This window comes from Lithobates pipiens, unplaced genomic scaffold (assembly GCF_037356315.1).
Source record: "Lithobates pipiens isolate NorthernLeopardFrog02 unplaced genomic scaffold, aLitPip1_a1.2 Scaffold_18, whole genome shotgun sequence".
NCBI classification, from domain to species: domain Eukaryota; kingdom Metazoa; phylum Chordata; class Amphibia; order Anura; family Ranidae; genus Lithobates; species Lithobates pipiens.
This window is the reverse complement of record NW_027507758.1, coordinates 354,793,380-354,820,743: the sequence shown is the minus strand read 5'-3', so window position 1 is coordinate 354,820,743 and position 27,364 is coordinate 354,793,380. Positions and strand designations below refer to the sequence as shown.

The 27,364-nt window shown below is 40.6% G+C and overlaps 1 protein-coding gene across 1 annotated transcript in view; it reads left to right on the top strand.

Moving 5' to 3' along the window:
* LOC143986721 (IgGFc-binding protein-like) overlaps nucleotides 1-27,364 on the top strand; it is a 284,689-nt gene that overhangs the window by 247,280 nt on the left and 10,045 nt on the right. Inside the window, exons 59-70 of the mRNA XM_077485126.1 lie at nucleotides 2,758-3,014; nucleotides 3,372-3,456; nucleotides 3,550-3,591; nucleotides 9,250-9,318; nucleotides 9,486-9,727; nucleotides 9,813-10,096; nucleotides 12,132-12,409; nucleotides 15,030-15,631; nucleotides 15,724-16,285; nucleotides 18,015-18,214; nucleotides 21,325-21,705; nucleotides 21,821-22,107. Coding sequence (XP_077341252.1) covers nucleotides 2,758-3,014; nucleotides 3,372-3,456; nucleotides 3,550-3,591; nucleotides 9,250-9,318; nucleotides 9,486-9,727; nucleotides 9,813-10,096; nucleotides 12,132-12,409; nucleotides 15,030-15,631; nucleotides 15,724-16,285; nucleotides 18,015-18,214; nucleotides 21,325-21,705; nucleotides 21,821-22,107 — 3,289 coding nt within the window. The remainder of the gene's footprint in view (nucleotides 1-2,757; nucleotides 3,015-3,371; nucleotides 3,457-3,549; nucleotides 3,592-9,249; nucleotides 9,319-9,485; nucleotides 9,728-9,812; nucleotides 10,097-12,131; nucleotides 12,410-15,029; nucleotides 15,632-15,723; nucleotides 16,286-18,014; nucleotides 18,215-21,324; nucleotides 21,706-21,820; nucleotides 22,108-27,364) is intronic.

Sequence of the window (27,364 nt, the reverse complement as noted above, 5' to 3'; positions counted from 1 at the left end):
ATTGCTTTATAAGTATTAAAGTATAAAAAGTTATTTTAAAATCATATTTTATATGCTGTCTACTTATGATGATTGTCGCTAGAGACATTAAGCACTTCAGCCCCGGAAGGATTTGCCCCCTTAATGACCAGGACATTTTTTGCGATAGGGCACTGCATTGCTTTAACTGACAATTGTGTGGTCATGCAACTTTGTACCCAAACAAAATTGACTTCCTTCTTTCTCAATAGAGCTTTCTTTTGGTGATATTTGATCACCTCTGCATTTATTATTTTTTTGCGCTATAAACAACAAAGAGTGACCATTTTGAAGAAAAAAAAAATATTTTATACTTTTTGCTATAATAAATATCTGAAAAATGTATTTCTTCCTCAGTTTTAATCCAATATATATTCTTTTACATATTTTTAATTAAAAAATCGCAAAAAATAAGCGTATATTGATTGGTTTGCATGAAAGTTATAGCGTCTACAAAATATGGAATAGATTTATAGCATTTTTATTATTATTTTTTTTAGCGGGACAGCAACACTGCAGTGGTCAGATCGGACACTTTTCACACATTTTTGGGACCATTGCCATTTATACAGTGATCAGTGCTATAAAAATGCACTGATTACTGTGTAAATGTCACTGGTAGGGAAGGGGTTACGACTAGGGGGCGTGTGTGTTTCTAACTGTTGGGGGATGGGACTGACTAGAGGAGAAGGTTTATCGCTGTTCCTACTTAGTAGGAACAGACAAACTGTCTCTCCTCTCCTGTCAGAACAGGGATGTGTTTGTTTGCACACACACATCCCTGTTCTGGCTCTCATGCCCGCAATCGCCAGTGGCCAGCAGACATAGGGCCCGCCGGCCAACAATAATGGGTCTCCTTGCCATGCATCGGCGCAAGCCTCTGTGCCCCTGCCATAGCTGCTTAAAGGGCTGATGTACAGCTATGGCGATTTGCGGGAAAGAGCTAACCTGCCACAGTATAATGACGGCGGCTGGTCGGCTATTGGTTAGCTGCAAAAATTTTTGTAAAACAACAAAAAAATTATGACTATTGAGGATCGAGCAAATTTAAATTTCGCAAATTACTCCCTGCTCCACACAGCAACCTCTCTCTATAGTGACAGAAGAAAGAATATAAAATGGCCACCGGATCGGGTCTATTTATAAGTTAGGGGGAATGTCCAAGTGTCCATGTGCTGTAATGTCTCAATTGGCTGTCCTGTACCCCATGCTGGATGTGTCATCATAGGTCAAAGTTCTATTACACAGTAAACGCGGAAGTCCGCTGGGCGAATGGCGCCAATAGTCCACCGAATGGGCGGACTGCGAACAGCTGAAATTTCCCGCGAAACGACGGTCGGGCGAACCGTCCGACCATCACTAATCACCATAGGATTTCAGGCTCCCTGTGCTATATTCAATTGCTAACATACTTTATGTGCAGGAATCATCAGACTATACCTAGTCATCTTAAATAGAAAAACAGATTGCTGTGTTTCGGGGAAGAGATATTAACTAATCATGAACTTTCTCAGTATAACATTATTCAACTATTTCCTAATTATTTTAAGCAATTCACACACGCTCCATTTCAAAAGTAAACTTTACTGTTTTTAAAGAAAAAGGTTGTACTAAGAAGATGTGGAGTTTCCGCTTTGCATACCTTTTCTGGGTCAGATTGATAATGTTGAAGCCAGAGACAGCCAGGCAAATACTATTCATGTAAGAAGGTCAGTAGTGACACCACCTAGGTATCCTGATGGTGTTTTTAACCACTTGCCATCTTCCCCATGGCAGTTTTACTGCTAAAGGGCAGCTCTCCTGTGCAGGATCACCTTTATATACGTGATTCTGCCTGCAGGGGGTGCGCACGCTCCGCATGGATTCCACTTCTGCTGTGAATAATCATAGTAGAAATCGATCTGAGAGTGCTGGGCACTTAATATTCTCCAACATCTACTGATCTTTTGTAAACCCCACAGAACAGGGATCTGACTATGTAAATAAGGCAGACCACAGTTTTGGTATGGGGAAGGGATAGATTCTGTGTTCCTGCAAAGCAAGGACTGGAATCCATCTCTTCCCTTAGTGAAAGCAGCACATACAGTACACAAAAACACTGGCTAGGCACACCGTTAACCCTTTAATCACCCTAGAAGTTTAACCCCTTCCCTGCCAGTGTCATTAGTACAGTGACAAGGCATAGTTTTAGCAGTGATCACTGTATTAGTGTCACTGGTCCACCACAATACCCCTGCCCAGCTATAAGTCGCTGATCGCTGCCATTACTAGTATAAAAAATAAATAGAAATTCCACAAAGATAGCCCATAGTTTGTAGATGCTATAATGTCCTCATAAACCAATAAATATGTGCTTATTGGGATTTTTTTTACTCAAAAACATGTAGCAGACATTGGCCTAATATGTATGAAGAAATGAATTTTTTTTTTATTAGATATGTTTTATAGCAGAAAGTTAAAGAAAAAATAATTTTGGAAATTGTTGGTCTTTTTTTGTTTATAGCACAAAAGATAAAAAATACAATGTGATCAAATACCACCAAAAGAAAACTCTATTTGTGGGGGAAAATAGACATACATTTTATGTGGGTACAGTGTTGCACTTTGTCAGTTAATGTAACGCAGTGCAGTAGACAATGTACAATGTAATGTGAATCCCGGGGAGGAGCAATATGTAATGTCTTGCTGGTGTTAGATTATCTTATATTCTTTACATGTGTTTTTTCTATGCATATTTAGGTGGACATTACCTCTATATCGACGGACGGTATTCAAAAGAAGGGGATTTTGCAAGACTAGAGAGTCCTTCTAATAGTTTTACTGGACCTCACTGCTTACGTTTCTGGTATCACATGTACGGAGTGGCACAATATATGGGTTTGAAGGTGGCACTACTAACATCAGATGGGTTGGTCTATGCTTCCAACCTAGAAGGAAATCATGGAGATATGTGGCATTTGGAAGAGATTTTTCTACCTGACAGTAACATCAGCCAGGTATTTAAACTGCCCAGAGAAGTTTGTGTAATTGTGATTTTGTATCTTACACACTGACATTAAAGCATAAACAATCCTTTAAAAAATCTGCTAAAGTTTGGCAAATTTCCACAGTTGTCTGTTTACCTTTCTTACTGAGCATCCTGGAAGCTCCTGGTCACATGGTGCCCTGGTCATTCTGTTATTACAGCTTGCCCATTTTTTAGGTTCCTAGGCTGCTCCATAGGCTGTTTGGTAGGGAAGCTAAACAAATGTCTAACACTTGAAGGCTCCAGCTATGACATACTAGTAAAGATTCTCTTATTTAATTTAAGTTGTGCATTGACATCACTGGCAGTCATTTGATTTTTTTCACAGATTTTTATTGAAGGAGTCAGAGGTGAGGATTACCGTAGTGATGTTGCTGTGGATGATATCTCTCTTATGCCAGGATATTGTAAAGGTAAGCAAAAGTGTTGTGCTAACAGTTCATGTGTGGTGCAAGATGATTTGTATGGTAATCTGAAATAAATGTATATTCTTTTTCTTTTATCAGTACCCACACCACCACCACCAACAACAACAACAACCACGACCCGTAAGAAAACATCTACCACTCTTATAATTACTCTAAATAGTAAAAAGACATTAACAGTCTATCAATGTAAAAAAAAAAAAAACTTATTTGGGAAAGTTATGTTTTAGTGCCACACTGTACTGTCCAAAATCAGACATCCACAAGCCAGTCTCTACATGTTAGGCTGTTAACCTTGTAATGGAGTTTTTTCAGTGAGTTTTCATTAAAGTTTAAAAACAGTACAGATACGTAATGCGATTAACTTATTTATAAGAGAAACACGCAGGTAACTCTGATTCAACACACATTTATTGCTAGTCAAGATTGAACTTAAAGATGCATAACCTGTTGGTTTGTCAAGTGGATAGCACAATTTTAAAGGTACATGCCTTATGAACATCTCAATAGATAAAGTATAAATTAAGGAAATTAATTTAGAACAACTAAAACTAAAATTAGAACAACTGTAACTACCTCACCATGATGTACAATAAGCCTGCTTGGTTTTTACGTTTCTGATCATTTAAAGATAGAAGCCCAATAGCTCCACTTAGTTTGGAAAAGTTTCAAGCCTTGATTGTTAAGTGTGGTAAATTCCTCATAATTAGTGGGAATTAACCCTTCTGATTACTTCCAAAACATTTAAAGATTTAGAAGACTTCCAAGCAGAGGTTATTGTCAAGCTCACTGCTATGGGGATAATATGGGACGCTATAGTTTTGTGCTGTATGGCAAAGGAGTCTATTGTAAGATCTAGCAGAGCCAAGTGTGGTGACAGGGTGGTCAGCATACCAGTAACTTGGGGAATGAGGGAGAATACCAAGTTCCAGAAACTCTTCAGGGATTTACATGTCCACAAAATGTGTAAAAAGTTGCCAATACTGCCACACTGTTGCTAACACAAAGGAGTTGCGTATGAGTACCATTTAGAGTGTGTGAATGGCATAAGATAACTTCTATAAATTATTTTAGGGCATTTTCCAAATCATTTACGCAATGGGATGTACTTATATTGTTAGTTAAAGCATGTTGCCCTCCCTTGGTTAGAACGATTTGAAGAAATCTCTTCCCAGCTGAGCATCTGTGGAGATTTTGTGAAAGGTTCTGACTGTTGGAAGTAGTTGTAGAACCAAGAGTTGCCTCCTTTGCTAGGGTTCTGTTGATTTAGATATTGCCATAGTTTGGCGTTCATGTCAAAATCTAATGAAGGGTGTGTACAATGAAAATTACATGGTCATAGGTAGAAATAGTGCCTAAAAAGATCAATGGTGTGAGTGGGAACTTATCTGAGAGGCAGAAATTGCCCAATGCTGAAAGAACCCTTAGCAACCTCTGGAGGAACCCTGGTTGAAATGAACTGATCTAAGGGTTGAAACCAACCTTTGATTTGGCCTAACTGGGCTGAATAATAATAATTGGGAAGGATTGGGAGCCCAACTCCTCCTCTGGATTTGTGCTTACTTAGAATGGAGTATGCTATTCAAGGTCTTTTGCCTTGCCACATAAATCGCTGAATAGCTGCATCCATATTGTTGAACAAGCTGCCAGGGACTTGTGTAGGGACAGCATGGAAAGCAATTAGCATTTTGAAAGTAGCTGCTCTACCTATCCAAGAAAGTGTGAATTTCCTAAGGTCACAGCCCTGTTAAAGACTTTGGTCAAATGAGAAAGTAAGATATCAGCAAATTCGTGATAATATTCTGCCATCCGTGCCAGGGGACTTCCCTTTTGGCATGGATTTAATGGCAGAAAAGATTTCCTATTTTGAGATAGGACGGTTCAAGGAAATTAGTTGCTTGGGGTTTAATGATGGAAGGCCGAGGCCTGATAAAAATTCTGAAATGTTATCAGAAGCAGGTTGAGGTGTCTCTGAATTGTCTTTTAAGTTGTACAGGCTGGAGTAATATGTTTGAAAAGCATCTGAAATTTCCATAGGGTGCAAAACTATCCTCCCTGTGGTTGGATGTAATAATGAGGAAATTTTAGCTTTTGATTGCTTAGCCTTGAGGTAGTTGACTAACAAACGTCCGGCTTTTTAACCTTGGGCATAAAAATGAGCTTGAAATCTTTTTGTAGATTTTTCATGTTGTACTAATAGAAGCTACCTAAGATCTAGCCTGCATTGATGTAACTCATTTAAGGTTTGATGAGATAGATTCTGTTTGTGTTTAGCTTCCAGTTTTTTTTTAGTTGGTTGAGTAAGTCAAACAGGCCTTGCAGCCTACACCTCTTCTCTGTCGCAGACAACTGGAACATCATTCCTCTGTAAAATGCCTTGTATGAGAACCAGAGAGTAAATATGTTCATGTGTTCCTTAACATTAAGTTGAAAAAATTCTGCAATCTGTTCTGTTAGTCTCATTTTGGTAGAGGGTTTCTAAAAAAAAGGGAGGTATCGTTGTGCCAGAGGTACGCATGTTGTACCAGAGGTACGTACGTTCTTGAATAGGATTGATGTGGGATGGAAAAAATGTGTAATCCTTTTTTGATGCATGTAGACACCTCCATGAGTCATATAGTTTATTGTCTCTCAGAAATGAAGAAAGAGTGTGCCTATAGGCTGATTTCCTAGAAGTGGAGTCCATATGGGCTTTCGCTGATGCAAAGCTGCATAGTGGGCTTCCACTGAAGAGAAGCCCACTATGCAGCTTTGAGACTTTTCTAAGTAAGGATTTCAAAAATGGAAGTTGTCCTGTGTTGGATGTGTAAAGATTTACTATAGTGTAGGTGGTGTTATTTAGGTTGCAGACCCGAATCACATCTCTTCCACATGTGTCCGAAATAGCAGTATGCAGCTGGAAGGATACTGAGTTTTTAATGGTTTTTAATACACCTCACTTTTTTATGGCTGTGTTGGCAGTGAATATATGAAGATAAAGATTGCGACAGCACTTTGAAACTTTTTTAGCATGAAACACACAGTACACACAGTACATCTCCTTGTAGTTTTTTAGTGTTATTCCACAGGAGTTTAAATTTTATGGGGCTATTGAGGCCATGTGCATTCAGAGATATGATTTTCAGCTCCTGTGTACTATTTTAATTATGAGGTTGGAGCTTCTAGTGCTGGTTCTTCAAAAAAAAAAATTAATGGAAACTTACAGTTGAGGAGGTCTTGTGGATCATGGTGAGCTGGTTCTGATCCATATGTTGAAGCTGTGAGTATTTCCTTGATAAGTGTATTGTGGCAGGTATTAGTGTAACAAACAAAAGAGAAAGAAAAGTGAAAAACCAATAACATTGCCACAACATCATTTAGGGGGTAATTCCCCAAGAGCAACAAACATATACCCGCTAGGGATGAATTTTATTGGTAAAACACAAAGTTGCCATAAAAACCACTGCCAAAATGTGGCTCAGCACAATTTTTTGGAGTTATACTCAACTTCTCACCCAGGAGCTTGTTCCCACCCTGATGATAGCCTTCCAGGTGGGGATGCAGGTGGTAGAGACTTAATATCTTTAGGGCCGTAATCCCTATCTTTTAACCAGCTGGAGACAAATCGCGATGGTTTTTGAAAACTAAGAGCTTGGCAGGAAAGCCCCACCGATAAGAGATGTTGTGGTTGGGCAGCAATTTTCAGGAAGCAAGTGTCAGGGAGATGCAATGGTTTTGGGAGCCTGTGAGCTCTATCTACTATCACTTCTCTTTCTGGTATGTCAGGTAGCAGGGTGGAAATCATTTGTTGTACATATCTCCGCAGATCTGAGGCTGGTACAGTGTCAGATACACCACAGAACTTTATGTTATATAGTAAAGAACGATCCTCGAGAACCACTAGTTTTAATTTTATTGCCTGCAGTTCCTCATCAGCCTCATTGTGGGAGTCAACAAGCTCATTATGAGCAGTTGCAAACTCCCCCGTCTTTCATTCCACATGACTCATTCTGTTCAATAGTGCTGAAACACTTTTACTTGAGTCATGAAGGAAAGCATGTCCCTATGTAGGGCGCCTTTAAGAGAGACTAGCATGTCTTTAATTGTGGTTGCATTGAGAGAGAGATCTGCAGTTTGAAAATCTTCTAACTGCTCTGTAAACTCTCTAGTGGAGTCACTAGAAAAATCATCAGTAAGCTCACCATCCTGGATGTCACCTGGGGAGTAACGCTTCTTGGACTTCTGAGGGCTGCAGAAGGGATAATCCCCTTGGTGAAGCACCAGTCTGCCTGGGATAACCGGAGCTCCTTTGCTGGGGAGGAGGGCGCCTCTCGGCACACTAAGATGTGGAGCAGGTGATCCGCCTGCGCCATCTTGAGGGGAGGATGTGCCCACTGGAGTGGAAAACTCTGTTAGTCTGCGGGGCTCCTCTTTGTTCTTTAGCTTCTTTATGTGGTGTGCGGGCTTCTCCCTTGGTTCCCCTAATCAGTGGGCAGTGGAATGGGTGCTTGTGGCTTTCTGTGGAGCCGCAGGAACTTTAGGTAGCCCTCAGAGCCTCTCTCCATCTTCTCGGCTGCAGGCCACGTCCCCCTGCAATGAAGTTTTCACTTAGTCAATGAGGTGCTAATTTTCATAATCTAGTCTTGCATGCAAGTACTAGTTTTTTTTTGTTTTTGTTTTTTTGCTTGCAAGTGAGTGGGTATAATTTGCAAATAGATTTTTTGCTGCTTTCACTAAGCTAAGGGGTAATTCATTTGCAGAGTGAAAATTCACTTGCAAAGTAAATAGCCTACTTGCCTTTTGTAAAGCAACTGACCTGCACAGTACCAGTATTCAATTTAAGCTGGCCATAGAGGGATTGAATCTCAACTGGTTCAGCAGGTACTGGCAGGCTGATGATACTGAATGTCAGAAACCATGAATCAGACCAAGACAGAAGTAAAATTAAATCACACTTGTTTATTGAATAAAATAAAAAGGTAAATAGAGAAAGCATAGTCAAAGCATAGCCAGAGTCCAGTAACCGGATTGAGTAGTCAGCCAGGCCAGAGTTCAATAACCAGATATGGTAATCAGCCAGGCCAGAAGTCAGGGTCAGGGATCCAAATGGAGCAACAGCAAGCAGGATAAGGAGCCAGAAGGGATATCAGCAAGCCAGTCTTTAAACAGAACTGCAGGAGATGGTTTCTTGTGATGTGACCAAGGTGAAGGCAGAGATGAAGTGAGCTGGACAGCTTTAAGTAGGCAGGTCAGATGAGCATGATCAGGAACAGCTGGTAACTGTGGAGAGAGATGAGAGCTGGCAATTAGCCAACAGCTGAGCAGCCAGCCCAGAGACGGAAGGGCTAAGTCAGCCCTGACACTGAAGTGGATCCATCAATCTACTTTAGTACAACAAGCCTGTAGGATTTTTTGCATTTGATCACTTCCGACAGCTATTGCTGCTAGCAGCGATCATTGTGCTCACAAGGTTGCCTATGTTGAGGGAATCAAGCAATTTTCTTTCTTTTCACCCCTGGTGGAAAGAAAGAAATGTTATCATATATGGCCTGCCTTAGTATTTTAGGTAAAGTTTAGTTGAAAAAAAAATACTTGTAGCAGCAATTCCTACTAAATTAGATCCTTGGAGTTTTCAAGTGAATGTACATTACTATATTTTAAGCAATAATCTTGTAATGAAACCAAAATAGTACAGCTATTTAGATAAATACATGTAGGTAAATACATTTACCTAAACAACAATGCAGTTGTAGTTAATTCTGCAATAGCTTTAGTTCTACATTTTCTCTTCTTTTATTGTAGGAATATCCTCAACTACTTCTACAACAACTACCACAAGAAGACCTGTTACTCCAGGCTCACCACCACCAGGTAGGCTAATTCACTGGAGGTCATTTTATCACACTCAGTGTGCTTTACAATCTGTTATATCTTGTATTATGTTCTCCAATGGCTTTATCTTCATTGGAAGAGACTGTAATATATTTTAATAATGTTAGCAGTTTCAAACTTACAATGATCACCCACCCTCCCCCTAGGATCATGTGAGATAAGTGGAGATCCACATTACTACACCTTTGACAATGAGGTGCACCATTTTATGGGCACTTGCACCTATACATTATCTAAACTCTGTGAAGTTGATGGACACCTGGCAGAATTCAACTTTGAAGCAGTCAATGAGCACAGAGGAAGCAGCACCAGAGTGTCTTATATCAATTATGTCAACATTGATATGAATGGATACAGGATTACACTGGAGAAGAACAGAAATGTCAAAGTGAGTACAGACTAGAAAAACCTAATTTATTTCCCTTGTTTATCTTCCTATCTTAAATGTTTTCTATTATATATTGTGAATCCAGGTGAACAACATTGCAGTAGCCTTACCAGTAGCCCTACATCCAAACATGAACATCTTCCTTAGTGGGCATGATGTACTGGTGACAACAGCATTTGGTGTAAGTGTGAGGTTTGATGGAAATCATAGAGTTGTGGTGAATATTCCAAGGGAATATGCCAACAAAGTATGTGGAATCTGTGGAAATTTCAATGGAAACCAAACTGATGACTTCTTAAACCCAGATGGTGAATTGGAGCCAGACTCTAACAGTCTTGGTAACAGCTGGCAGGTGGACAATGACACAAGGTAATCACAAGTCAATTATACTAAATTCATGATGGCTAATCCATGCTAATCCATTGCTTTAAGGCAAACGGTCTTAGATCATACCAGAAATTACCAAGCACAGATGCCTATTAAATACATTTTTCAATGATGACAATATCCAATCCAATATAAACAGAGTAAGGATAATTTACAGTTCATAAGACCATAACCATTAAGCTGAGTATACACAGTACATACTAATTGTTCAGTCTCCTTTATATTTACTGATAATGAGTCTACTTCACTCCAGCGGATGATTGAATTTACAGTGGCATAGGGGGAAGATATGTATATGCAGTTTTTGAGAAAGTGGTTGAGGATAAGTAGACTTTTAGCTTTGCCCCATATGCACAAAGTTCTACTTTATGTTAGAACTGTAATCTACTTAACGGCTTCAATACATGGCACTTATACCCCCTTCCTGCCTAAGTCAATCTTCAGTTTTCAGCGCTGTCACGCTTTGAATGACAATTGTGCGGTCATGCACCACTGTACCCAAATTACATTTTTAAATTTTTTTCACACAAATAGAGCCTTATTTTGAGGATATTTAATCACCATTGGATTTAAAAAAAAAATCTAAAGAAACAAAAAACACAAAAAAATTGTTTCTGTCAGTATAATTAGTAAATAAGTAATTTCCCTCCTTCACTGATGTGCCCTGATGTGGCACTGATGAGGCAGCACTGAAGAGCACTGATTAGATGGCACCAATGGAGAGGCACAAATATGTCACATTGATGGGCACTGATAGGTAGCACTGATAGGTGGCACTGATGGGCAATGATATGCGGCATGGATCGGTGGCACTGATGGGCACTGAAAGGCATCACCGACTGGCATTAGTGATGTTTGCTGATGAGGTGGCACTGATGGGAACTGATCAGGAGGCACTTATGGGCACTGATTAGGTGGCACTGATGATGAGGCACTATTATGTCCCACTTATGGGCACTGATAGGTGGCACTGATATGCGGCACTGATGGGCACTGATAGGCGGCACTTATGGGCAATGATAGGTGGCAGGAATAGTCGGCACTGATGGGCATTGCTGGGGTTGCAGTGATAATCAGGGCACTGACTATCTGTACAGTCTCCCCTGCGAGTGGATGATGCTGATCAGCTCTCTTCACCTCAAACTCTGTCAAAGTGAAGCAAAGAGAGCTGATAAACGGCACGTCCGTGTTTACATATGATCGGCTGTGATTGGACATAGCTGATCACATGGGTAAAGAGCCACATCATCTGCTCTTTTCTGAGATTGGGATCGCACCATGGCGTGTGAGAGCAGTGACACTAGGACAACGTCATATGATGCTGCCCTAGAATGAGGGGGTCCCATCTGCCTTCATTTTACTATACGGTAGGTGGCTGGTAGTTAGGGGTCATCACTGTAGAAAAAAATCCTATAAAAGGACACTTACTTGTCAAGGGATTCAGCGCCATCCTCACCCGGGCTACATGTGGCTTCACAGCCAGCGGCCTACTGAGCATGAATGAGATGTGCTGCCTTTGTGAATAGTTCTGCAGTCTTCTGGGACCTGGGACATGTACCAGAAGACTGTGGAGAGGGAGGGGGAGAGGAAAACTTCTGTTTGGTTCGCCTAGGCGATCTGAGTGAAAGTGGGAGTGGGTACCTATTAAAACTAGGTAACACCCCAAAAAAATCTCATACCAAAAGTGGCAGAGGAAGGAAGGAGCAGGACTTAAAATAAAACTGTCCATTTAGGGGGAAGCTTCACTTTATGTAAGGATTACGTTTTATATTGTCCGTGTTAATTAGCTACTTCAGTTTTGAAGTGTTTTTTATACCTATATATACATAATTATTTCATGCTTAAAAAAATACATTCTCTAACAATCAAAAGTAAATCTTCTCTCATGTGAACCACCACTCCAGTTCATGACTTCAATTTTTATGTCAAAAAAGACTTACTGCTTCAAACTTCATACTATGTCCCTCATTTTTCCAAATCAACTTTCCTACTAACTGAATGGAAATATTTCTCGTAGTTGCACACCTGGATCAGAACAAGAACCAAGTTGTACTGTGGATGAAAAGAATTCCATTTTAAGCAACAGATTCTGTGGAATTATTACTGATAAGGAGGGCCCATTCAAAGACTGCCATGGCATTGTAAATCCACTAATCTATTTCAACAACTGTGTCTATGACTTGTGTGAACTGAACCTGGATCCAAATGCTTTGTGTGATAGTCTTCAGTCCTATGCACAGTCCTGCCAGTCTCATGATGTAACTATAGGTCCTTGGAGGAATAACTCTTTCTGCCGTAAGTACAGAGATAAACTCTCTAATTAGTTTGGATTGCACTTTGTGTTATATTAGGGGGCTTTACCCCTCTTTTGGTACGGATGATCAAATATGGGGAAATCCTAATTTATAGTGATGTCATGAGGAGAAATCTTCCAATAGGGACAAGTATCCTGAGGACAAATCACTAAGAGGAAAATTCCTCTCATTTTGGAGAGATTTTCTGTCACTCCCTGTTGCATTTTGAGACAGGAAGTATAAGGGATAATCTCTAGCAAGACAGAAACATCAACAATAACTTACTGGGACTATATTTCCCTACTCTATTCATAACTTTAAAAAATGTATGGGCTATACATACACTTTAAGGCAGTATGCAAATTACTGGAACTTACAGCAAATAAGCAGAGCTAGTTTTTATTTGATTTGCCTATAGAGATAATTATGTTCATAACACATGTGTATTCCTCTTTGATTAGATCCATCTCTGTTCCTTTAATTGACCCTTTGTTAACACTAATAACTTCTGTAAGGTTTATTAGTAAGAATAGCCAAGCCTCGTCTTAGCAAATTGCACTGCACATCACTCAGTATGTTTCACTGAGAAATAGACAGTGCCTCATTTGACAAGGCCAAAATCAGAGTAATTTTATAGTGCACCAAACACCACATTTAGTTTTTTGTTTTGTTTTTGGATGCTGCGACCTTTTTTTTTTTTTATTATTATTATTATTATTGTTGTTATTCCCCTGTCCCTTTTTTTTTAAATTGTCAGCCTCAGTTTGTCTTACTGCAACACTGTATTTCCCCCTTTTTTATAATTTTTTTTTTTTAGTTTTTAAATTTGTGTCAGCAGCAGCCCCCAATTGTAAACAGTTTATAGTGCATCAATCACCTGTTTTCCTATTATGTAATACATTTGTGTAATAAGCCCCCCATCATGTCTGGGAGGCTAACAAGGAAAGGCAGACATTCCCATGGATGTGGTCCGTCCTCCGGCAGGGCATGTTTGTCTTATTTTTTACTGATGTTGGCCATGCTATCCAGCCACAGCATGCAGGGGAGGTGGTTAACTGGCTCACTAAACCCTTCGCATCCTCCTTATCCTCTATCACCCAAGCTTAGACTAGTTTGCAGTTCACTGCAGCTGTTAGAGCAGCCTGTTCTGCCTCCTTGTCCACAGCTTCTCTTGCCATATGATGTTGGTTCTGAAATTGAGAAAGGGAGTAACATGAGCATACAGAGAGGGGGTAACACTTTTAAACAACAAATTGGCAGTCCCCGCGACACAGCATAGTTGGCTCCAGTGACGAGGATGGAGGGGATGATGATGATGAGGTCACTGACTCTGCTTGAGTTTCTGATAGAGCAGAAGAGGACATTGAGGGGGAGGCATGACCTAAAACATGGCAGGATGTACTCTTTAGGCAGCCATTATGCAACAGTAGGGAGCAGCCATCCTATTCCATCATATTGTAGCGCTCTTAGCTCCTGGCCCACTTCCCAGAGCTCAGCTGTGGTACTTAATTTTTAACAGCAGAGTCTAATCTTGAGTTTGCCAAAGATAACTGTGAAGGTTTATGGTGGGAAGTCACCACCAACACCCAAGGCCTATTTTTCTGTACCTGTTATTTCCATCCAAAGTCTGCCAAAGAGACACCAGAATTTATCAAAAAAATGTTTACAAATCAGCAAACAGCTTTCTCTGCATCCTCGTAAATGAAAAAAGTGGTATATTATGGAAGATTTCATTGCTAAAAAAGAAAATGTTGTAAAGAATGGCCTAAGGTATAGAGCATTTGGATGCCCTTACCTAAAATACAAACAGGTGCATATTTTGATTAAACATACAGTATATGCTGGACGTGAGGAGAGTCCATATCCTTGATAACATAGGAACAGAAGAACTTAGTATTGTGGAGAGGATTCTTAGGGCTTTTGTTTATTGTATTACTTTTTATATATCGTGCTGGATGTGTCATCTGTTGCTGGGATCCAATTGACTATTCGCTATGGAAAAGGGCTGAGGTTGCATTGAAATTACTTGATGAATTTGAGTTCTACACCTGCACTCCTTTTCCTCTCAGTGATATATATTATCTATTGTACATAATTGACACCAAGACACTTTCCAGGCTGTATGGTATTTTGTTTTTTTATTTTTTTGCATTGGTGCATGGTCCCCATGGTAGTGCCCAGATTCCCATTCCTTTTTTATAGCATCAGTTTGCCTAGTAGCCATATAAATTGCCAGAATTTAATACAAGATTCACTCCATCACTATAATGATATTTTCCTCAAAGTTCAGGTTCCTCGAACTGTGAACAAGATCCATCAAAGCTTTGATAGAACCAATCCCAGACAGATTGGTCCACGACTATTTTTAAACATAAGTTTATTACTACAAGGATGATTATTTTAATAAATAAGTAAAACATGTGAAGACATTATGAGCTTTATTATCAGTGTTCCCGTATGTCTACTCAATAGTGAATATGGAAGCTTTTATAATGTAAATAATTCTCATATTTTTAAGTACTTTTTCCACATGTACATTAATTACAAAGTAACATAAGTTCCAATCCAATTTGAAATGTTCTTCTAATTAGTTTCTTGTTCATCATTATGCTTTTATACAGCGCTGAAGTGTCCACTAAACAGCCATTATGAGTCCTGTGGAACAGCCTGTCCATCTACTTGTGTCAGTCCAGAATCACCAGAAAACTGTCATCTCCCCTGTACAGAATCCTGTGTCTGCGATCCTGGTTATGTCCTGTATGATAAGAGATGTGTCCCAAGCCACCAGTGTGGATGCTGGGATAATGACAAGCACTATCCTGTAGGCTCAGAGTTCTGGACTGATGATACATGCTCCAAAAAATGCAGCTGTCCCTCTGCTGGAAGCAGTTTAATTTGCAACTCTGCTTCATGTCCACCTAAAAAATACTGCGGTATAACAAACGGAGTTCCTGGATGCTTTGATCTCACATTTGGTAACTGTTTAACTTGGGGGGATCCTCATTATGTCACCTTTGATAAGGAAGTTCATGATTTTATGGGGATATGCACATACACTCTTTCCAAGCTTTGTACCAATGCCACGTCTCTACAATATTTTAACATTGAAGCAAAAAATGAGCACCGTTACGGGATTTCAACTGTTTCATTAATACAGAAAGTTATGGTGGATGTCTATGACCATACAATAACCATTGTTAAAAACAATCCTAGTCGTGTTCTGGTAGGTTTCTTGGAACATTCTAAAATGTAAGTTTCAATTCTAAAGTTGCATTTAGCTGCCTTAAATGTAACATGTACTTTTATTATTAATAGGTGGATGGTATCTGGACAAATCTTCCAGTCATCTTGGTCAATGGATCTCTAACAGTGAAGCAAAGTGGTCGATATGTTATTGTGGAGACAGATTTCCATCTCACAGTGTCTTATGACACTGACCATACAGTGGACGTGAATGTCCCAACTAATTATTTCAACCAAACCTGTGGAATGTGTGGTAACTTTAATGGCATGCAGCAGGATGACTATTTGATGCCCAATGGACAGCTAGCTCAGAACACAAATCAGTTGGGAGACAGCTGGAAGGTAGAAGATGATGATCCATTATGTAACACAATTGTTCCTACACCTCCACTACCATGTCCACCAGAGACAGAGGAACTCTATTCAAACAATCAGTTCTGTGGTTTGTTAATCATGAAAGATGGTCCTTTCAAGGCTTGTCACTCAGTAATCAACCCCAATCGCTTCTTTAACAGCTGTGTTTTTGACCTGTGTGCACTTGGTGCTGGCAGTTTATGTAACGCATTGGAAGCTTATGCTGATACCTGTCTAAGAGTAGGAGTCACCCTTGCCTGGAGAAACTCTACATTCTGTCGTAAGTAATGGTTTGTGGAAATCTTGTGCATCTTGGTTTAAAAGAAAAGGCACAATCACCTATGTTAATTTTATGGGGGACTTGCATACACATTAAATCTGTAAATGTTAAACAGAGAGCAATGATATTGTTCATGCAGATCTTCAACCATTTTACATTGTAACTTAGTTAAGGTGACCCTACCAGGGGATCAACAGACATAGGCACTAGCCTATAAAAAATATTGCTTTATATATACCTGTCCATCTGTTTATTTGATTAACCTTTAGGCTGCATTCACATCTGAGCGTAGCGTTTTCAAGCGTTTTTTGCGGCGTTTTTTACCGCGATTTGCGGTGTTTTTACCGCGTTTTTACTGCAATTTGCCGCGAATTTGTGCAGGGCAAAAGGTCACCAATGTTAAAAGAAGAAAAACGCCCAAATCAGCCCAATTCACGCGACCAAAAAAGGTCCGGAACTTGTTTGAGCTTCAGGCGTAGGGCTTCAGGCGACTTGGAGTGTAAATGTGAACCATCTCCATTGAGAATAATGGATTTTTTCCCCTCCAGCGTTTTGTAGCTTCAGGCGTCAAGCTACAAAACGCTCAGGTGTGAATGGGGTCTTACCCTGAAGGAGAGCTTCCAGGTGGGTCAAATAGCATTTTTCTTACTAGCTATTGAAGCTCCTCCTATCCCCTAATACCTGATGATTTTCCCGATGGAATTCCAATGGAATTTGGCTCAAGCTGTCTTGCCTACACATGGTCGCATCAAATTCCGATCGTTTATAACTCGGTCATGTACAACACGTACGACGAGACTAGAAAAAGGAATTTCAATAGCCAGTAGCCAATAGCTTCTGTCTTATAGTTGAATCTGAGCATGCGTGATTTTTGGTGTGTCGGAATTGCATACACACGATCGGAATTACCAATAGAAAGTTTTTCCGTCTGGAAAATTGAGAACATGCTATAAATTTTGAATAAATGAATTCCTATCGTGTGTATGCGGCATTAGACCCCTTTCACACCATGTGCGTTTTTGAGGCGCTATAGCGTTTAAAAATAGTGCCTGCAATTCACCCTCAAACAGCAGCTCCATTATCTCCAGTGTGAAAGGCGTCAGAAAAGTCCTGCCAGCAGCTTCTTTGGAGCGTTGTTTTTACCGCTCCTCCACCTCTGCTCCCCATTGAAATCTATCTGGGGCTATACTGCCAGAAAAACGCCGCTGTTGTTTTGCGGGCGGATTTAACCCTTTCTCGGCCGCTAGCAGGGGTTAAAAGCACCCCGCTAGTGGCCGAAATGCTCTGAAAATCTGACAGTAAAACGCTGCTAAAAATAGCTGAATTTTACCGCCCACGCTATAAGTGGCACAGTGTGAAAGGGGTCTTACATGGGGAAAACATACAGCAGATCTACCCAGACAAAAATATTTTTAAAATGGAGAGGGGAATGAGTGTAGATTCAATAAGCCATTTGGTGTTTTTCTATGGTCCATCTTCTATGAATCTTCTAATAGTTTTCCCAAACAATAATCACAATATACTTATCCAAATGTATTTGACAACTCCTATTACTGCTTGCATAACTTTCTGTGTCATCAGGCTGCACTAGATTCTTCTAGTCCTCCAAGTAGTTCCACGGTGTGCCATGGCTGTAATTATGACCTATGATCAGATAAGCCTTCTCTTTAACCTTTTTTTTGCTATTACTATATGATGTAGTTAACTGTTATCTGTCCTTGTTATTTAGCAATCCCATGTCCTGCCAACAGTCACTACAATCCTTGTACTAGTGCTTGCCCAGCCACATGCCAGGACCAGAGTGCCCAGAGTGACTGCAATAAGCCTTGTACTGATGCTTGTGAATGTGACAATGGATTTGTACTCAGTGGACACACTTGTGTTTCTGTCAGTGAATGTGGATGTTTTTATGATGGCAAATACTATCAGGTAATTAATGACATGTCATTTTATCAATGGTTATCATTTGGTTTTTTTTTTTATATGTAGTCTAAATCAGTGGTCATCAATCCTATCAGAAGGGCCCCTGGCCTGTTAGTCGGCCCTGAGGACAGGGTTGATGACCACAGGTCTAAATAGAAAATCAAAACACATTTTTTTTTCATTTGTGACATTCTCACTGTAGCGGTACCCCGTAAGGGCTCCTGAGAATTGTGGTTTCTCTTTTACCCTGCCCAGCCCTGCAGTCATTCTCAGGCACTCTGAGACATAAAGCAGTCAGTGAACTTTGTTTTTTGTTTTTTTATTGAGGGGTATAACTTGGATGGGGATGGGGGCTATGGGATCCCCAGCATGGATCAATAGAAACAGCAATTGCTTTTGTTACAACTATGTAAACACCCTGTATATACTCCTTCAGCTTCCTCATGCACAAACTTGCTTGAAGCTCATTACTCCTCACTCTACCAGCAGATCACTTGCTGCAGACTGTTAATTCTAGTCACCTCCAGCACAACACTTGATTCCCCAGGAACAGCTAGCATTATTTGTTGGTTAGGCCTGACAATGACTCAGCCAGGCCTCAGTACATGCCCTTTGCAGACTGAAACCATGGGCCCCAATGGTGTAGCAGAAAAGTAATTGTGCTAGCTGCCCTACTGTGGCTACTGATCCCAGTTTGTCCTCTTCAGTTCCTGCCAGCCCTCCTGGCTGCAGCTGCCTCTTTCCATTGCCCTTCTACCACAGTCCACACTTCTAATTCTGCACCCATCTCAGACTGCAAGCTACCAGTCCTCTCAGGCATGCCTCCCCAGTCCTTCTGACTGTGACCTCACTCACCAGCCCTCCTGGCTGCGACCAATTGTCCTTCCTGGAGTCTCTTAGCAGTGCTATCTCCCGCTGTCCTCTCTTTGCTCTCTCTTGTGCCTATTGTCCAGGACCAACGTTACCCCCCAGACCAGGGACCTCCCTCCAATGCCCCAACAGCCTCTGCACCCTCTCACTCCAGCTCCTCCACTCAAAAACTCCTCCCCAGCTGGGCTGACCCAGGGTATTTAAGGAGGCCTGTCCCCTGACAATCCAGGTTGGGGGTTGGTCAGAGCTCCCTAAAACACCACAGGCAGCTCCACCTCTCCTCCTCTCTTTCCAGAACTTTCTAGCAAACTCTAGAAAGAAGAGGGAGGTCTCAGTGATGCTGCCTGTGAGTCACCAGCTGCTACCCTGAGCCTCTCCCAGATCAGATCAAAACAAGCAGACCTGGCTGCCAGCAGGCCTCCCTAAATTTACCTGTCCTGCAAAACTCCTACCTTTAGCCAACCTACCTGCCTAGAGGGTGCTACATAACTGATTTTTCATATGCTGACAGCCAATGGGCCTGCACTTATACTTCTCATCTACACCAGTTATGGCAGAAAGCCAATGTGTTTGTTTTTAAATAGAAATGCATATTTCAAAGTTTTAGCAGATTGCCATGACTTAATTAATTTGTTCTTACAAAAAACACATGAATCTTTTATGCATCAACATGCACAAAATTTCTACAATTGGTTAGATTTTAACAGTTGTCTGGAGTAGCATGTTATTATTCAATTAGTCTTTATTGAGTAATAAAATACTGTAGCATAACAGTAAACAGAGAGACTAAACTGTCTGAGGTTGTGTTCGGCCAGTTAAGTAGCATGTTATTGTTTGTCTTATTGTTTCTGACTGTTTTCTGCTATGGCAATTTCAGCACCAGTAATTTTAGCACACAAATTGATCTCCATTAAACCACTAAACCTAATTGTGATGCCCTGCCCTGATCTGTCACCAGAGCTTAGAGAAATACTAGGGCTTACAGGTACAGTAGAACATCTGTCACTCAAATGTATTGAAAATCACACTGCACTGAACTGCACAAGAATCACACTGGAACGTGAACCATGTTCCTGTGCAATCCAGGTGTTAACTGTCTCTTAGTGTTAGAGGACTTGAACTGTTTTTTTTGTTTTTGACCCCCTTTGGGGGGTTATCTTTTACTTCCTGTCAATGTGACATCTGTACATCAAACAAGGAGTGCAAGCAAAAGTATTATTTGTTTACTTTTCTTGCACATGATCGGGTATTCTTTGCAAATTAAATAGTCACCACACTGTTAAAGTAATTCTACAGGTTTGTTTTTTTTGTTTTTGTTTTTAATAACAAATGTTATACTTACCTGCTCTGTGCAGTTGTTTTACACAGAGAAGCCCCGATACTTTTTTTCAGGGGTTCCCCACTGGGAGGCACTGGTGCGAAATCCCCCCCGCTCTCTCATCATGATTGAAAGCAGTGGGAGCCAAGGGCTCCTGCCGCTGTGTCTCAGCCAATGAGAAGAGAGAGAGAATCGGGACAGCCGAGGCTCCCATGCACATCGCTGAAACAGTCATGCTCAGGTGAGTATAAGGGAGGGGCTTGGGAGGAGCAACATGCATGAAGATAAAAAACAACCACTTTAAGTCAAGGAGAAATTCCCTGGCAAAATAAAAATTCCTTATCAGTTAGCTTAGTTGCTTTTAGTAAATCAACCTCGCTGAATCACAATAAATGGTATATTTTGACAGTTATAAATACTTGCATAGCAATAGATTAACAATGTAACAAGCCTGAATGAAATCATAATGAAATCATATAAAGAAAAGTCTGCATTGAGGCCATATACAACAACGAGAGCAGTAGCAAAGCTGAGGTCATAGGAACGTTGAATTTATACAAATGCATTAACCTTTCATATTAGGACACAACATTTTCAGCCCTTTAAAGTGTGTGTCCTTTCATTACAATATATGATACCTCTTCTGACCGTGTCATTAAAGCTTCTACAGTCTATCTCTATTGTGTACTCGCAAGGTCCCTACAGTATCGTATGTGTTCCTCAATCACTGCCCATGTTGTCTCTTTTCTCTCTTCTAACTTAGCTTTTATAATCAGGTTCCCAAAAAACTGACCTCAAGTCAGATTACTTGCTCATATAATGCTCCTATTACACTGATATAAGACAGGAAAACCATTGTTGATTTACTGTTGATTGGATTATTATAAGTTTGTGGATGGATTATGTAATTCTACATTTTATTTTACAGAAAAATGAAATATTCTGGAATGGGGACTGTGACAATCGATGTACATGTCAAGGAAACAATCATGTGAGCTGTACAGCTCAGACCTGTGATCCTGAAGAAGTGTGCAAAGTACAGAATGGAATTAAGGCTTGCTTCCCTGCTGATATTGCCATCTGCCATATCTATGGTGATCCACACTACATAACATTTGATGGCAAGTCATACCATTTCCAAGGAGCCTGTAATTATACAGTTGTGGAGACCTGTGGAAACACAAGTGTGAATTTCTCAATTACTACAAGAAATGAGCATAGAGGAAGCTTAACCTGGACAGCTATAAACTCAGTTGCGGTCAGCTTCAATGACCGTATTATCATTCTGGGCAAATCTAAAGTGGTGGAGGTAGGCTTTATAATAAAACAAATGAATGATGGTCCCCTCAGCGCTCAAATTAATATATTTTTTTTCTGGTGATCTTTTCCCACAGTTAATTTATTGTCCTTGTCTCTATCTTTAGCTTAATGGACTCATTGTCTCACTGCCTCTGAACCCAGCACCAGGCATCTTAATACACTTAAGTGGTTCCTTTGTTGTTGTGCAGACTGACTTTGGTCTTGAAGTTAAGTATAGTGGTGACCATGAACTCTTTGTTAAAGTAAATGAGAACTTTAAAGGCAAACTGTGTGGGCTCTGTGGCACTTACAATGGTAACCAACAAGATGACTTTCTGACGCCTGAAGGCTTACTTACCCCCACATCCAATGACTTTGGAAACAGCTGGCGTGCTCCTGATGACAATTGGGTGTAAGTATAAATACAAATTTTACCTTGATCATCCTAGATCTAGACTCAATTACCAAAATTTAGGGACTTGGATAAATATTGAAACAGACATGCATGAAGTTACTGGCTAGCACCATATTATTTTGCCAATATGGCTTTGTCACTTTGTGTTCAGCAATAAACTAGGTGTGAGCTATTGCTGTATTTTTCACTCCTGTAAACAATGACAAGAGGACATTTACAAATGTGTTTGTGTGCCAAGATTATTCACAGTTCACTAAGATTATTTGCCTTTTACTAAGGCTGAGGTGCAGCAGGAACATATGAAAGCCTTATTGATTACAAAATCCATCTATTTATAAGATAAATATGGAATTTAAACTATATATATATTATATATATGGCACTAATCCCTGAAGGAGCTGCTGGTTATTTTTGGGCTTACCGTTACCTTGTTGCACATCTAGGGTATGTCCCATGGTAGATGGCCCAGTAACTTGAGACTGACAATAGATCCACTTGAATGGATTTAATTAGCAAAACTCAAACCATTGAGCAATCGTTCAACGGGCTGGAAAAGGAAGTTCAGGTACTCTTAATGCCAAAGTCCAAAAAACGTTAAAGAACTTGCTTACTTTGAATGCATCCAGAGAATAGCTATTCGCAGCTGGATGATCACTCAGGTTGGACAGTCCCTCTCTCACAAGGCCTACCAGCCAACTTGGTGCTTACTCAGGAACAAAGTCTTTGTCACAGAGGTTGTTGCAGAACATGTAGGGAAACTAAGCTTTTGAACACTTGTAGGATACTTGAATCCTTCAGCCTGCTTGGCGATATCCACAAGACCGGATTCTCTTGGTTACTTCAGGCCTTTCAGGCTCTTATTAAGAAAACCAACCCATACGTGGTGTTCTTCTAAAGAGTTCTCCCCTGGAGTGCTTGAAGTACACTGGGTCTCTCCCGAACCAGAGATGGCACCCAACCACCTCGGAATCCTCCTTTAGCTTACTTGCCTCAGGCTAGCCAGCCCGAGACATTAAAGTTGGGTGGATCCGCACCTCAGGCTATAGCCTTCCTTGGGGCTGTTCAGGAGGACCAGGACCATGTAATCAGCACATCATAATGGACCGGAACCCCGAACTAAGTGACGTCCGCATCTTAAATACCCTCTCCCAGAGGGCACAGCAAGAGGGCCACTCCCCCTGACATGGCTCTGAAAGAGAGTAAATTAAGCACCTAACCATACCATAGTTCCATGCCTACCACAAGAGACAGTGCCCCCTGTGGCCAGGCTGAACATCTTACAGTCCAGTCAGACTGATGCAGAGGTCCAATTTAGACAAATAAACTCAAACCAAACACTATTTAGGTAAAGTTTAACTTTTAAAAACACATAGTGCATGCTCTTCAGGAGCCGTTATTTCCCAGCACTGCCTTAACCTTCTTGGGCATGGAGTTCACCAGAGCTTCACAGGTTGCCACTGGAGTCCTCTTCCACTCCTATATGATGATATCACAGAGCTGGGGGATGTTAGAGACCTTGCACTCCTCTCCCCCTTCCATTTGAATATGCCCCACATACGCTCAATAGGGTTTAGGTCTGGAGACATGCTTGGCCAGACCATCACCTTTACTTTCAGCTTCTTTAGCAAGGTAGTGGTCATCTTGCCCTGCGGCCGAGTCTCCAAAGGGAGTCCATCATGCTCTGCTTCAGTATGTCACATTACATGTTGGTACTTATGGTTCCCTCAATGAACTGTAGCTCTCCAGTGCCAGCAGCACTCATGCTGCCCCAGACCATGACACTCCCATCACCATGCTTGACTGTAGGCACACTTGTCTTTGTACTCCGCACCTGGTTGATGCCACACACGCTTGACACCATCTGAACCAAATAAGTTTATCTTGGTCTCATCAGACCACAGGACATGGCTTGTTTAGCAAACTGTTTGCAGGCTTTCTTGTGCATCATCTTTAGAAGATGCTTCCTTTTGGGACGACAGCCATGCAGACCAATTTAATGCAGTGTGTGGCATATGGTCTGAGCACTGATAGGCTGACCCCTCACCCCTTCAACCTCTGCAGAAATGCTGGCAGCACTAATACATCTATTTTCCAAAAACAACCTCTGGATATGACGCTGAGCATGTGCACTCAACTTCTTTGGTCGACTATGACAAGACCGGTTTTGAGTGGAACCTGTCCTGTTAAACTGCTGTATGGTCTTAAACAGCTGTACTGCTGCAGATCAGTTTCAGGGTCTTGGCAATCTTTTTATCGCCTCTGCCATCTTTATGTAGAGCAACAAATCTTTTTTTTTCAGATCTTCAGAGAGTTCTTTGTCATTAGGTGCCATGTTTAACCACTTACCCACTGGGCACTTAAAACCCCTTCCTAACCAGACCAATTTTCAGCTTTGTGTGCTCTCACATTTTGAATGACAATTACTCAGTCATGCAACACTGAACCTATATAAAATTGTTGTCCTTTTTTTTCACACAAATAGAGCTTTAATTTAGCAAATTATTAATTTTTCTTCATATATTTATATCGCTACATATGTTTGGTAAAAATAACCCAAATTGGTGTATGTTATTTAGTCTTAGTGAAAGTTATAGAGTCCACAAACTATGGTGTCAATCTCTGAAAATTGATCACACCGTAAGTACTGATGGCCTATCTCAATTCTTGAGACCTAACAGGCCAGGAAAGTACAAATACCCCCCCCAAATGACCCATTTTGGAAAGTAGACATTGCAAGGTATTTAGTAAGAGGCATAGTGAGTTTTTTGAAGTTGTAATTTTCTTTGCAAAATCAAGATTTGTTTTTCTTTTTTTTTTTTTATCAGTCTCTCCCCTCTCCGCTCGCACTATACTGATAGGTACAGGGCGGGGAGAGAGGAACCGGACGTGACGCCAGTTTGTTTACAAGTGAGTGCTCCATCATTTGACTGAGCGATCACGTAGTAAACGGCCTCTATTAGCGGTCATTTACCGTGATCCGTGATGTGCCAGGTCCCCTGGACCTGATGATCATGGATGTTCTCGGGTTCGTGCCCCAGGGGGCACATGAGAGCGGGATTCTGGGAGGACGTCATAGTATGCCCTCCCTGAGTTATTCGACCGCATTGCAGCTGCATACGGCTATAGCGCGGTCGGCAAGCGGTTAACTTCCAGTGACCTGTGTGAGAGAGTGAAAGCAAAAACACCATTATCACTTTAGGGACTTTGCAAAAAGAACTTTATTTCCTTATTAGATCACTTTATTATTGTGATACACGGATATATTTGAAGAATTATTTGCACTTTATATGCTTTTTGCACATTATTTATCATTCAGTATTTGCACATCTATTGCGGTTTTGCACGCTGTTGTCAGCGTGTTTTGCACAGATCAAGTTATGAGGTATATTTATTTATAATTGTTTGCACATATTATTGATGTAAATTATTGTATATTTATTTTATTTTGAGCATTATTTATGAGTATATTAATTTAGGTAGCGCCACATACTATTTTCACATTTATTTCAATTGTGCAAAGATCACTTTTTATATGTTGGCAGCTTCCCTTATATAATTGTTTTTGATTTTTAGTGACAATTTAGGTAAGTTAGTCGGGGTTGTGCACACTAGTACCCTTTTTTCCATGCCTACAGATGGGAACCTATTTAGACCCATCATCTATAACCAAATGATCATACTGTCTTTCTTACCATTGATGACAATGCATAGCACCATTTAGATGATGTGTACATATATGAATTTGCAATAATTAATTTTATATTAAATCTCATGTCAATTTTATATGCCATCCATTTGATATGTATATGTAATGTATTCATGAGGTCTACACCATGTATGTGTGTGTATACATAGTAAACCTTTTTTACTATGTGCATTATTGTTATGTATTGTCAGACTCAATACTCAATATGCCAATCAAATATACTTTCAAATTACTTCACCCCCACAAATCAATAGCCTCATTCAAAGACCCACCTCCCTTTTTCACATACTCAAGCAGTTAGCAGTAGAACCTCCTTGGTTCCTTCCACTTCATGAGGATCTCCTTTCACAGGGCCCAGTCCTCTATCCCCAGGTACACAGTTGGAACTTAGCGGCCTGGCTACTGAGAAAGAAATATTAACCAAGGATTTTTCAGAAAGGCTGATAGCCACTTTCCTCAATAGCAGAAAGAAGGAGACACTCTGGATCTACAAAAAGCTCTGGGTTTGCTTTAATGAGTGGTGCATAGGAAACTCCTTCAAGGTGCAGAGACCCATAGCAGTTTTAGAGTTTTGCAGTGCTGGGCAGATAAAGGGTTAGCCATTACTACCCTTAAGAGCCAGGTACCAACCCCTGGGTGGTCAGATTTTCAGAGCTTTAGCAAGACAGAAATCAGTTCAAGGTTCCTCCATCCACAAGTGGGACCTATCTCTGGTCTTGCAGGCCCTAATGGAGCCACCATTGTACCTAATCCCTCAGGAGAAAGTGAGTTTAATTTTCATACCTTAGATGTAAGGAGATGTATCCTGCAAAACTTAGAGCTGACAAAAACAGTAAGGAAGTCAGACTCTTTATTTTGTTTTCTGGGGCAAGAAAATGGTATAAAGCATCTTGATGCACCATTGCCAGATGACTCAAGGTAACCATTGGCTAGGCCTATAAGTTGACAGGAAAAGAGGTTCCTGTTAGTATAAAAGCACACTCTTCTAGGGCTATGGCGGCTTCTCAGATGGAAAGGGCTGGAGGGACGCCAGAGCAGATTTGCAAAGCAGCAATGTGTTCCAGTTTCACCACCTTTGTAAAACATTACAGGGTGGACCTGGTATCGACGAATGAGCAAGCCTTTGGATGAAAGGTTTTGAAAGCCGTAGTCCCACCTTAGGTGGTAAGTTCTTGTCTATTCTCTCATTGTGGCTGTCCTTTCATTGTGGCTGTCCTGAAAGACTACTGTAAAAGACGTTAGCAGTAAGCGTAACTTAAATATTTTTTCCCTATAAATTAAGGGTTCCTAAAAAAGTTTCTGCACTTTTTTTTTTTTTAAAGTGGAAACTTTTTAAAGATCCCTCTTTTCTAGAAGTGATCATATAACCTCAGTTTTCAGCTGCCTAAAGCTGTAGTAAACCACCATACTTTTTTTTTTTAAACCTGCAATGTAACGTTAGAATTGCTGGTATGCATCACATGCTAGCACATACTAGCACATTATGGGAAACTTACCTTAAAATTAAGTTATCCAGTGATGTGCTGTCACCGCTGACAGGGTTTCCAT